The sequence below is a fragment of the Hylobates moloch genome, unplaced genomic scaffold (assembly GCF_009828535.3).
Source record: "Hylobates moloch isolate HMO894 unplaced genomic scaffold, HMol_V3 SCAFFOLD_9, whole genome shotgun sequence".
NCBI classification, from domain to species: domain Eukaryota; kingdom Metazoa; phylum Chordata; class Mammalia; order Primates; family Hylobatidae; genus Hylobates; species Hylobates moloch.
Window position 1 is genome coordinate 46,964,618 of NW_026652284.1, and position 13,336 is coordinate 46,977,953.

The following is a 13,336-nucleotide window of genomic DNA, read 5'->3' on the forward strand; positions in this document are numbered from 1 at the left end:
CGAGGCAATTAAATATTTAATTATTTAAGTTCTCCAATGGATATTTTTTGGTACTCCTCAGTATTCATAAGAAGTCATCTACATTGTCTGGTTGTATATTGGGAGCAAAATTGTAAGACAGAAATGTTGACCCCAAGGTAGACAGTTTTCAATTGAGTATGCCTGAGTGAATCTGAATGTGAGAGGATTCAGTTTAATAAGATTTTTTTCAGTGAGCTCACGAGAGAAAAGGGATACCCAGTTGAAGCTAGGAGGTATATGGTGAGTGAGACAACTTTTCACACCTATATTGTCATGTATTTGGCTGCCAAGGGATGTACAGAGTCAAGGTTTTAGCAGAAGCATCACTTCCTCAGCCAAACTTTTCTGATCTTGAAGTCTTGGTCACATCATCAGGTTTATTTTCTCTTAGTATGCTGTACTTATCCTGTACCACAGTTGTAATTATTAATTACGTGCTTATTAGTACAGTCTCTTCCCAGAATATAAGCTCCAAGGAGGCAGGACACTAGTCTGTCTTCCATTGCTCTATCTACTACCACACATTCCTGATACATACATAGTAGGAACACATCAATACTTAATAAAATGAGAATTTGGATTTGTGTTTTTTTTGAATTTGAGAAATGTTACAATTCTATCTAGTCTCTGGCTGGTCTGGAATTTTTATTTACAGATGTCTCATCAGTTGCTTTTGTTGCTGCTAATGGTATTTCCCTGTTGCAGATAGTTTGTCAGTACTTCCTTTAGAATGTGTTTGGTGAAAAGTAGATAAATTCAGATTATCCAGTTTTAGGAGTTGATTTTACATCTTGCTAAACACATTTACAACGTAGTATAATACATTCTAGCTACATAGCAATTAAAACTTAAAACCACTCCCGATTAAAAGGGAAAAGAAATTGTGGAAAGGGATTTATTATTTATCGCCTGAACATCTCATAAGATAGAGACCATCTCAAATGCCTTTGAAGGAGTAATTTCTTAAAACCACAACATTTATGAGGATTGTTGTAGACCCTTCTACATGGTTTTGGCAAAAAAAAACCTCACTCACCAAACCTATGAAGCTGTGTAACACTGGAGCCCTGAATATTCATTCTCTAGCCATTCGTTTCCTTGAGGGTTATCAGCAAAATTAGGAAATATGAGGGAGTTTTCTTCCTGAACTAAATTTGGCAGAATGCATCTGGAACAGGATTGTGAATACTATAGTGCTATCATGTAGCTCATGTAGCTGTGAAAACCTTATTTGCGTGTAAAAATATTAGTAATAAATTAGTACTAGATGATTTGTGAAGATTTTTTCTATTTAGTCTGAATTATATTGAGGATGGGTGAGCAAATATGGAATTCAATTTATTGAAAAACTGTATTTTTTCCTTCTTTTAGCAATACAGTACTTACATGCTTTTGGTGTCAGGAAATCCTTTATTAGTGGTATAGAATTTAGATATGGGATTGATTCTATATTTTTCATGGATTCAATAAAAAGCAATTGAGGCCAGGCGCGGTGGCTCACGCCTGTAATCCCAGCACTTGGGAGGCCGAGGCGGGTGGATCACGAGGTCAGGAGATCGAGACCATCCTGGCTAACACAGTGAAACGCCATCTCTACTAAAAATACAAGAAATTAGCCGGGTGGGGTGGCGGGCGCCTGTAGTCCCAGCTACTCGGGAGGCTGAGGCAGGAGAATGGCGTGAACCCCGGGGGGCGGAGCATGCAGTGAGCCGAGATTGCGCCATTGCACTGCAGCCTGGGCGACAGCGAGACTCTGTCTCAAAAAAAAAAAAAAAAAAAAGTAATTGAAAACCGGACTTTGCGAAAGGAGATAAAAGTAGCAAATTGTTTTTTAATAGATTACATTATAGAAAAATTATAGTTGCAGTTAACCAAAGAGTATATTGAAAGGGAAAAAAAAGGCATACAGTTACTATGAAAATTGTCTTCCTTTCAGATATTGAACCAGTTTGACTTTAATATACATCATTCAAATCTAAATGTCACGATATTTATAGGAACACATGAAACAGAGAACTACCAGAAAATTGGAAGACACACTTGTCCTTTAGCTGGTCATAAAGTTAAGTTCCTAGAAGGATAATGATTTATTTACGGTATCAATACAGCAATCAGATGGATGTACAAAACCTAAAACATTATTACATATAAGCCACTTAGTATATAGCATAGGAAAAAACTTTGTGGTAGCAGTAAAGTATGTAGTAGTAATCTTATTATCTTTGGACCACATATAAAGAAAACTAAATATACTTGAGAGATAAATGAAGGAAGATTATGGCAGATCTATCTAAATTAATTAGTAACTTAAACAATCCCTACTTGACAGATACACTGTTCACCTACAAAAACAACTGAGTAAGGACAGCTAAGAAAAACAGAAAAAAGGTTTTTCTACCAAATAATAAAGTATAAACTGTGTGCAAAATCACACAATTCAGTCATTGTCCTAGCGATGGGAGCACAGATCAGTGGAACAAAATATAGTCAGGAGATAACTGGAGAGGGCAGTGACTTTTCGATACATATTTTAAGGGCATTTTATTATTTTTATATTTGGGAAAGTGTCTAATATACTATTGTATGATGTTTGCTAGATTAAATCCCTCATTGTTTTTCAGTGACCTTGTTTTGTTTGTGCTGTGACTGACCGATAGTGTTATAGGATTCTAGACACATAGCTTCTAGTTCTCATCGACTATTAAGTATGTCCTTGGCTAAGTGGCTTTATCTTTCCAGCCTTTGTTTTCTTCTAGTTTGAAAAATTAAAGATGAGCATAGGATTCTTAAAAATTCTAGGTCTTGTGCCATTTATGCGTCTACTACTTTCAAGAAAAATAGAGCATTTAAAAATATTGTTAGAAGGCGCAAAACAGGTTGTGTTTAGCATAAAGATTTTCCACTTAACTGAATGTCCATACCTTACATGAAACAAAATTAATGTCCTCTGAAACATTTTTTTTCTCAAAGGGATTTTTAGCTAATCAGAAGAGAGCTGAAAACTTAAAGGATGCATCCGTATTACCTGATTTATGCCTGAGTCACGCAAATCAGTTGATGATTATGTTGCAAAATCATAGAAAACTGTTAGATATTAAGCAGAAGTGTACCACTGCCAAACAAGAACTAGCAAATAACCTACATGTCAGACTGAAGTAAGTGATTCATTTATATCTGTTTTAAGATGTTTAGAGTTGGTGTTTATATTTATTTCTCCCAAATGATGGAGTGATTTTTCCCTCCCATTTTATTGAAATACCTTATTGATGAACTATGGAATTAGACTATTTTTGTAGAACTTATATATCTTGATTTCTTTGGCTTAACTAAGTTAGTAAACTTACTAAGTAAGTAACTAAGTTAGTACAAGTTTTGTGAATGTTGAAAATAATGGATTTTATTCTCTAGGTGGTGTTGCTTTGTAATGCTTCATGCTGATCAAGATGGAGAGAAGTTACAAGCTTTGCTCCGCCTCGTAATAGAGCTGTTAGAAAGAGTCAAAATTGTTGAAGCTCTTAGTACAGTTCCTCAGATGTACTGCTTAGCTGTTGTTGAGGTTGTAAGAAGAAAAATGTTCATAAAACACTACAGGGAGGTATGCAAGTTGAATTCTGTTTTAACTATGTATGAACTTTTAACGAATTGGTGTATGTTTATGTTTAACATAAGCTTTCCTCTTCTAGTGGGCTGGTGCTTTAGTCAAAGATGGAAAGAGATTATATGAAGCAGAAAAATCAAAAAGGGAATCCTTTGGGAAATTATTTAGTAAGTGTTCATTAATAATTTTAATTACTTTTGTAAAGGATAAAAGTTTTTATAAGCTTGGATTTTCTGTAGCATACTTCATGTATATGCTGTTAATTACCATTGATGTCTAGGAAATATTCCTTTTAAAGTGTATAGAATTGAATCCATTGTTAAATTTTAAACTTGAAGTACTGTCAACTTTTTATTTACTTTTTCAAAAACCAGAGATAATTTTTTGCCTTAAATAAAGCTCTAAAATAACCATATTGTTAATTTCTTTATACAGGGAAGTCTTTTTTAAGAAATCGTCTGTTTAGGGGACTGGACTCCTGGCCCCCTTCCTTTTGTGTATGTATTTATTTTCTAACCATGACTAAATTCCGTTATGTTTTAAAACCTTTTTTCCAGAAGTAGAGGCATTTATCAGAAACTTGCAGAAATTGTTGTGGTTTAAAAAAAAATCAAAACAAAAGTGTTTTTGGCTTTAAAAGCCAGTTAGCATAAAGCTTTAAGATTGATACTTGTATTCATAATTTTTTATAAAGAATCTTCATAACACAGGAAGATACCTTATACTGCACTGTTAGGATTGGTAGAAATAGATTCACTTGGTTTTTTTGGTTTCTTGTCTCTTCCTTTTTTTCTTTCCACCCTTCCCTCTTCTTTATTCCACTGCTCTTCTCCCTCTCTCCTCCTTTACAGCCTCCACCTCCTCCTTGCCCTTCTATATTTCTTTTCACACCACCCCCCTTTATATTTTGACAAATCAGAATAATATAGCCTCAGTTAGACTTCACTGGAATTAAATGTTAGTTTGGTATATTTCTAAACCATTATCTGGGGTCATTAATTTTATTACATGAGAAGAAATGTTTCCATGATCAAAGCAATATGGGGGCTTTTACCCCCATCAGATGTACTGCCTAGCTGTGTTGTTGTTTTTTTTGGAGACAGAGCCTTGCTCTGTTGTCCAGGCTGGAGTGCAGTGGCGCAATCTCATCTCACTGCAACCCCTGCCTCCTGGGTTCAAGCTATTCTTGTGCCTCAGCCTCCCAAGTAGCTGAGACTAGAGGTGCCTGCCACCACAAACAGCTAAGTTTTTGTATTTTAGTAGAGAAGGGGTTTCACCGTGTTGGCCAGCCGGTCTCAAACTCCTGGCCCCAAGTGTTCTGCCCATCTTGGCCTCCCAAATTGTTCAGGTTACAGGCGTGAGCCACCACGCCCAGCCGTGCTTAGCTGTTAAACATGTTTCTGTACTGCAGGATTTCTTAGTGTTTTAAATGTATGCATTTTTTAATATCTAAGAATTGGTGACATAGCGATTCCCATACTTATTTATCCGAGAACTCTTTTTTATGAAGAGCATTTTGGCATCTCCACATCTGCTTGAGTAATGATTTAAAACAATTGACGTTTTTTCTTAATGCAACTCTTGGCAATTTTATAAATAATGAATTGGTAGGATTTACCAGTTAATATTTTTTATAGAAGCTAAAATTGACCAAAACTTTGTCTTTTGCAAAATGTAATGGAAAGGTCAAGGCAACAGCAAATAAGAAAGTGTTACATGGAAAAAAAAATACATGTGTGTATTTTAATATATTAGTGGCTTTAACATGGTGTGTGTGTGTATGTGTGTGTGTGTGTATATATATATACACACATATATATATACTTACATATGTATTTACCATATGTGTATATACATACATACACGTACAGGATAGGAATACTGTAATTCCCATAAAATGATGCTAAAAGCAGAGAAGGGGAGGAACAAGTGCATTCCTTGATCACTAGCAGTTCATGTCCCAGTTTACTAAAGGCTCAGAAAAATAATATGCCATATCTTTATTGAATGGTCTTTTTTGGTTTCTTAATCATTTAAAGCACTTTAGTTTGTTTGGTATAGTAAATTTAATTATAATAAGAAATCATAAATTTGGCCTCTGTTTTTGATTGAAAAAAATTTTTTTAATTAATTTATTTTTTGGTACAGACTCAGAAGCCTCGAAAGTTTGACTGTGAACTTCCAGATATTTCATTAAAAGATTTACAGTTTCTGCAATCATTTTGTCCTTCGGAAGTTCAGCCATTCCTCAGGTAAATGTCATTAGTATTTTAAATTAATTTATAACCTTAAAGTGTTTTTATTATTCTGGAGTTGTGCCAGGTAGTATCAGTAATCTTAAGAGGTGCCAAGATAAGAAATATTTAAGATAGACTGGCTTTCCTGTGACTGCTTTGAGAAATTTCTGGGGAATAAAAAATGATCGAAAATGAAGGTAAAGTAAAGGAAGGTATGCCTTACATGTAATTATTTTTTTCTAGTAATTACTTTTTGCATGCTGTTGGGAAATTTCTGACTTTTTACATTTTTTTTTTCTTGAGACGGAGTCTCGCTCTGTCACCCAGGCTGGAGTGCAATGGCATGATATTGGCTCACTGCAGCCTTCACCTCCCATGTTCCAGCAGTGCTCCTGCCTCAGCCTCCTGAGTAGCTGGGATTACAGGAGCCCACCACCACGCCCTGCTAATTTTTGTATTTTTAGTAGAGACGCGGTTTCACCATGTTGGCCAGGCTGGTTTCGAACTCCTGACCTCGTGATCCACCTGCCTAGGCCTCCCAAAGTGCTTGGATTACAGGTGTGATCCACCATGCCCGGCCCTAAGTTCTTACTTCACTGATTATGACACAAACTTCTTAAAATACTTCTGGTATTAATTTAAAAAGGAATGATAAGGCTCTTGTTATTTTTCACATATCAAAATATTTGGTAGCAGTTATCTACTATTTCATTAAAAAATCAGAAGTCTAATTTCATTGCATTCTGTTTCAGGGTTCCCTTACTTTGTGACTTTGAACCTCTACACCAGCATGTACTTGCTCTACATAATTTGGTAAAAGCAGCACAAAGTTTGGATGAAATGTCACAGACCATTACAGATCTACTGAGTGAACAAAAGGCAAATTCAATTCTTTCAAACAGTTTTCTTCATTAGTGTAAAATGTTTGTGTTGCTGCAGCTCTTTAAGCCTTTCTTTCTGTTTTCCAGGCATCTGTGAGTCAGACATCCCCACAGTCTGCTTCTTCACCAAGGATGGAAAGTACAGCAGGAATTACAACTACTACCTCACCGAGAACTCCTCCACCACTGACTGTTCAGGATCCCTTATGTCCTGCAGTTTGTCCCTTAGAAGAATTATCTCCAGATAGCATTGATGCACATACGTTTGATTTTGAAACTATTCCCCATCCAAACATAGAACAGACTATTCACCAAGTTTCTTTAGACTTGGATTCATTAGCAGAAAGTCCTGAATCAGATTTTATGTCTGCTGTGAATGAGTTTGTAATAGAAGAAAATTTGTCATCTCCTAATCCTATAAGTGATCCACAAAGCCCAGAAATGATGGTGGAATCACTTTATTCATCAGTTATCAATGCGATAGACAGTAGACGAATGCAGGATACAAATGTATGTGGTAAGGAGGATTTTGGAGATCATACTTCTCTGAATGTCCAGTTGGAAAGATGTAGAGTTGTTGCCCAAGACTCTCACTTCAGTATACAAACCATTAAGGAAGACCTTTGCCACTTTAGAACATTTGTACAAAAAGAACAGTGTGACTTCTCAAATTCATTAAAATGTACAGCAGTAGAAATAAGAAACATTATTGAAAAAGTAAAATGTTCTCTGGAAATAACACTAAAAGAAAAACATCAAAAAGAACTACTGTCTTTAAAAAATGAATATGAAGGTAAACTTGACGGACTAATAAAGGAAACTGAAGAGAATGAAAACAAAATTAAAAAACTGAAGGGAGAGTTAGTATGCCTTGAGGAGGTTTTACAAAATAAAGATAATGAATTTGCTTTGGTTAAACATGAAAAAGAAGCTGTAATCTGCCTGCAGAATGAAAAGGATCAGAAGTTGTTAGAGATGGAAAATATAATGCACTCTCAAAATTGTGAAATTAAAGAACTAAAGCAGTCACGAGAAATAGTGTTAGAAGACTTAAAAAAGCTCCATGTTGAAAATGATGAGAAGTTACAGTTATTGAGGGCAGAACTTCAGTCCTTGGAGCAAAGTCATCTAAAGGAATTAGAGGACACACTTCAGGTTAGGCACATACAAGAGTTTGAGAAGGTTATGACAGACCACAGAGTTTCTTTGGAGGAATTAAAAAAGGAAAACCAACAAATAATTAATCAAATACAAGAATCTCATGCTGCAATTATCCAGGAAAAAGAAAAACAGTTACAGGAATTAAAACTCAAGGTTTCTGATTTGTCAGACATGAGATGCAAGTTAGAGGTTGAACTTGCATTGAAGGAAGCAGAAACTGATGAAATAAAAATTTTGCTGGAAGAAAGCAGAGCCCAGCAGAAGGAGACCTTGAAATCTCTTCTTGAACAAGAGACAGAAAGTTTGAGAACAGAAATTAGTAAACTCAACCAAAAGATTCAGGATAATAATGAAAATTATCAGGTGGGCTTAGCAGAGCTAAGAACTTTAATGACAATTGAAAAAGATCAGTGTATTTCCGAGTTAATTAGTAGACATGAAGAAGAATCTAATATACTTAAAGCTGAATTAAACAAAGTAACATCTTTGCATCACCAAGCATTTGAAATAGAAAAAAACCTAAAAGAACAAATAATTGAACTGCAGAGTAAATTGGATTCAGAATTGAGTGCTCTTGAAAAACAAAAAGATGAAAAAATTACCCAACAAGAAGAGAAATACGAAGCTATTATCCAGAACCTTGAGAAAGACAAACAAAAATTGGTCAGCAGCCAGGAGCAAGACAGAGAACAGTTAATTCAGAAGCTTAATTGTGAAAAAGATGAAGCTATTCAGACTGCCCTAAAAGAATTTAAATTGGAGAGAGAAGTTGTTGAGAAAGAGTTATTAGAAAAAGTTAAACATCTTGAGAATCAAATAGCAAAAAGGTAAGAATTAAGTTTAGTCTGTAATTATAAAATTAAAATATCAGTGATTCGTGTGTGTGTGTGTGTGTAAGTGTGTGTAATCATAGTACCTTGATTTACTCATTTACCTTGGGTAAATGTAGCAACTAGGGTATTTTCATGAAGTAAAAACTTACTTTTTAGTCAATGTTTCTTGCAAACAGAAATAACAAACTAAATCCATGAGTGGCTTTTAAAAAATGAATCAGCAGTTTGGATTTTCAGAGAAATGTTTTGTTGAAAGTTTGAAATGTTTTAAAGAGCTCTTTGTTTTTCCTTAATTCATAAGTTTCTCTCTTGATTTATTTGCAGTTTTTTTCTAAACTCTTCAGTAGAAAATTATATTCTCTTTAAATTTAGTATATATATTAAAGACTAAAATTTTCTTCTGTATATTGTTTACTAAAGGCTAAATCATAGATAGGAACATGTGGAGTGTTCCTTATTGTTATTTTCTTAATACAGTTTCAGTTATTTCCTCTGTGTTTGAAAGATGTTTTTAAACTGCAGGTTTGATACTGTGGTTGTGGATTGGTGTTATTGTTACATTTTTTTTTATTGTTACTGTCTGATGTTACTGCCGTTTGATCACAGAAGATGGTTTTTAGTATTTTTACTTTTAATCTTTGAAGGGGGTTTTGTGACCCAATAAACAGTTTCTAGAACATAATTAATATGTCAATTCATTCTATCATTAATTCTCCAAGTGAATACATATATATTTCAACCTGTGTCTTGCCTTATCACTTTTATACAATCTCTTGTGATTGTCTGCTATATAATACTCATATGTTGGTATACTGTTAAACCTCCCTTTTTGGCTTGAAAGTAGAAGCTCTTTAGGTATTCTGGGGGGATTAGAGGGTTTAATAGAGGAATTAGGGTTTGCATGTATGTTTAAAGGCTGGGTAAGAGAAGGTTAACAGAGTCACTGCCAAAGGCCAGGAGAGCTTGTCAAAGAGAATCAGAGATGGACAGTACTTAAAGCAGTAAAAACAGATTATTTTCAGACACTACTGCAGTATGGAAAATAGACCTCATTATAGAACTAGGCTCAGTTCTAAATACAGCATGAACAAGTTGAGATTTATAGCCACGGAGGGTAGGGGTCAGTGGATGGAAAATGACTAAGAGGAAATACAAGGAGGAAGGGGAATTTTGGTTAAATTGATCTAACAGGATTCTTACTGATGGCAGGCCAGGGCAATAAAATACCAAGGGTGGGGACGACAATTTGTTCAGATATTGATGGAGAGATGCTCTCTAAACTGATTTAGCAAGACTCTTGCTACAGCTGGGCAGTGTAGGCCCAAGAAGAATGGATGTCAAGGTCGAAGCCTAGAGGAGCCTGACTGAAGTTTAGTTCAAGAGAGCCCTTTTCAAGCTCAAAGTGAAATAAGAGGAAAACAGAGGCTGAAGCACCCACCAAAGCTGATGGTTCTCCATGGCTCACTGGGAAGCTGCTACAAGATTCAAGAATCTCTTCAAAGCACCAGTCTGACTCAATCTGCATCACAAAATGGATAGTTCTCAGTTACTTGCCAGGAAGCTACTGTGAAACTGCATCTGGCTACAACCACCTCTGGAGAATAAGCCTGTGCTGCTTTTCTGCCTTCCAAAACCGTCCAGATCTTCTTTTCATTGGCAAACTGGAAGCTATACCTGGGAGTTTGGGCAATGTAGGATCTCTGTATTGCAGCGCATATGATATCATAAAAGAGGGGCAAGGGCAATGCCTGTGGAATACTAGACAGTCCAGCACTTTATACCCCATTTAAAACTCAGCCGTCAGACAGATAAATGCCTTTTGCCCATATTGAGCTTCCAAATAAAGACACTTAGAAACCTCCCTCCCCTGTGTCATGTGAAGTGAGAGTTTTAGGAATTTTACTTGGCCTTTTCTACCATAATAGTCCTTGTTCCACAAGTAAGGGAAGCAACATGGGGATTCTGCCAGTTTCTTCTGTCTATTTCAGTAAAGATTCTGGATCTAAGGATGTACCGGGTGAGTATCCCGAATCCAGCATGCTCCAAAATCTGAAACTTTTTGAGCCCTGACATGATGCTTAAAGGAAATGCTCATTGGAGCATTTTGGATTTTGCATTTTCACATTTGGGATACTCAGCTGGTAAATATAATGCAAATATTCCAGAATCTGAAATTCAGAACACTTCTGCTCCCAAGCATTTCCAATAAGGGTTATTCAGCTTGTTCCTGTCTCGATGAGGGAACCACTGGGCCCAAACTCTTATCACATGAGCACCAATAATCTCCTCCTCCTAGTAGACCACAGTCACTTCAGTCTTCTCAGAGCCAGTGTTTGGGTGAAGGTTAGAATTCTCTTGGTAAGTTAAGCCTCTGAATACTAGATTTAGAGTTTTCTGTTTTGTCTTGTTTTTATAGTTTTAGTAGGTCTTTAACCCGTTCATTCTATTAGGGCCTACGGACAACCACTACCACAGATTTCTCTGGGTCAAAACCTTCTAATTACTGCTCTGGCTCTGTTGCCTGTGATAGAGCCACATTATGTTTCTGGTGGTGAAGTGCCACCAATTGGCCTCTGCCACTCCAGAAGCTTGTCATTCCCATTAAATTCATTGAATTTCAGTGTTCTTATCTCCCTCTGCTGTTTCCTGCAGAGCACCACTACAAAGCCTTTTAAGCTTGTATTTTGCAAAGCCTTGGTAAAGAACATATTCTCTGGGCCCTCTGAGGGTATAAGTAATAAATCCTTTCCAGTATACTGCCTTTGGATGCCTTCCTTGTAGATCAGGAGTCAGCAAACTTGTTTTTTTGTTTGTTTGTTTGTTTGTTTGTTTGTTTGTTTGTTTTGAGACAGAGTTTCGCTCTTGTTACCCAGGCTGGAGTGCAGTGGCATGATCTCTCTTCACCGTAACCTCCGCCTCCCAAGTTCAAGCAATTCTCCTGCCTCAGCCTCCCGAGTAGCTGGGATTATAGGCATGTACCACCACGCCTGGCTAATTTTGTATTTTTAGTAGAGACAGGGTTTCTCCATGTTGGTCAGGCTGGTCTCGGACTCCTGACCTCAGGTGATCCACCTGCCTCAGCCTCCCCAAGTGCTGGGATTACGGGTGTGAGCCACCACGCCTGGCCAGCAAACTTTTTTTTTAAAGGTCCAGATAGTAAAAATTTTAGCATTTGCAGGTCACACACAGACTTATTCATATAATCTGTGTGCATGTGTGTTTACCATCTTTTAAATATGTGAAAAACAAGAACAGTGGCTCTCTAACTTCTGTCACAGTATCTTTTTACACTCTCAAAAATTGACTCTAAACTGATTTTTATAGGGATTATGTCAGTATTTCTGTACTAAAAATTAATGCCAAGAAATTGAAACTTAGTCATTTTCAAATAGCCTCATTACATGTTGGCATACATAAGATTTTTTTTTTTTTTTTTTTTTGAGACAGAGTCTTGCTCTGATGCCCAGGCTGGAGTGCAGTGGTGCCGTCTCGGCTCACTGCAACCTCCCGTGTTGAAGTGATTCTCCTGCCTCAGCCTTCCGAGTAGCTGAGACTACAGGCGCACGACACCACGCCCAGCTAATTTTTTGTATTTTTAGTAGAGACGGGGTTTCACCATGTTAGCCAGTATGGTCTCGATCTCCTGACCTTGTGATCTGCCCACTTCGGCCTCCCAAAGTGCTGGGATTACAGGCATGAGCCACCATGCCTGGCCATACATAAGATTTTTTAATAAAAACTTTTCTGAAATGAAAACTAGTTAGAAGAGTACCATTGTTCTATGTATTTGCAAATCTCTTAAGTTTTGGTTGAAGTATATGAAAAAAATTCAACCTTATGCTGAATGCAATTGGAAAAAGAAAGGAATATTTAAATAGCCTTTTCAGATGATTGTCGATATTCTTCTTTGCTACTAAATCAAAATTCAGCAAGTGGTAATTTCTGAACATTAGTTTTTATTGTGGAATATGATGCTATTAGTGGATTTTCTCATAATCTTAACATTTATTGGTACATCTCTTGTACTTGACTCTCTTACTCACGCATGATTTTATAGCATCATGAGTTGGTCATTTGGAAAACACGAGTTCACTGAGTTAATGCAGATCTTCCAAATGTTAACATATCATTTTCGATATGTTAATTTTTACTATATCAAGAATATTCTAAGAAAAAACAGCCTCCCCTTTTTCCTCCCCACTTTGAGTGCCTTGTGATGAAAGATAAAATGACTACAAGTGAAGTTTGGTGCTCATGTCTTTGTGTTCAGGTGCCAGCAGTTTGATCATCAGTGCCAATATCAACAAGGTGAAAAAGACAACACTTGGTGTTACTATGAAAACAGTTCTGACTTCACTTGTTCTCTGAATGTGTTTGGTTAACCCCAGGCTTCTGTGGATCACTCTTTGGGAATCATTAGCCTAAAGAAATGGTTGACAAATTTTATAAAGGCCCAGATAGTAAATATTTTAAGTTTCATGGGCCGAATGGCCTCTATCCAAACTACCCAACTGTACCATTTTAGCAAGACAGCAGTGAGACTGTATATATGAACAATTTGGCTGTGTTACAGTAAGACTTTAATTATAAAAAAAAGCGGATTGG

At 36.4% G+C, this 13,336-nt stretch overlaps 1 protein-coding gene across 13 annotated transcripts in view; it reads left to right on the forward strand.

The window, feature by feature from the left end:
- Positions 1–13,336, forward strand: part of RB1CC1 (RB1 inducible coiled-coil 1) — a 92,917-nt gene that overhangs the window by 50,723 nt on the left and 28,858 nt on the right. For all 13 annotated transcript variants that reach the window (XR_009215048.1, XM_032759785.2, XM_058444647.1 and 10 more), the window contains 7 exons: positions 2,992–3,176; positions 3,430–3,616; positions 3,705–3,786; positions 4,055–4,116; positions 5,768–5,871; positions 6,609–6,735; positions 6,825–8,725. Coding sequence is in view for 12 of the 13 variants with exons in the window: in XM_032759785.2 (XP_032615676.1) it covers positions 2,992–3,176; positions 3,430–3,616; positions 3,705–3,786; positions 4,055–4,116; positions 5,768–5,871; positions 6,609–6,735; positions 6,825–8,725 (2,648 nt within the window). In the remaining variant the exon portion in view is untranslated. The remainder of the gene's footprint in view (positions 1–2,991; positions 3,177–3,429; positions 3,617–3,704; positions 3,787–4,054; positions 4,117–5,767; positions 5,872–6,608; positions 6,736–6,824; positions 8,726–13,336) is intronic.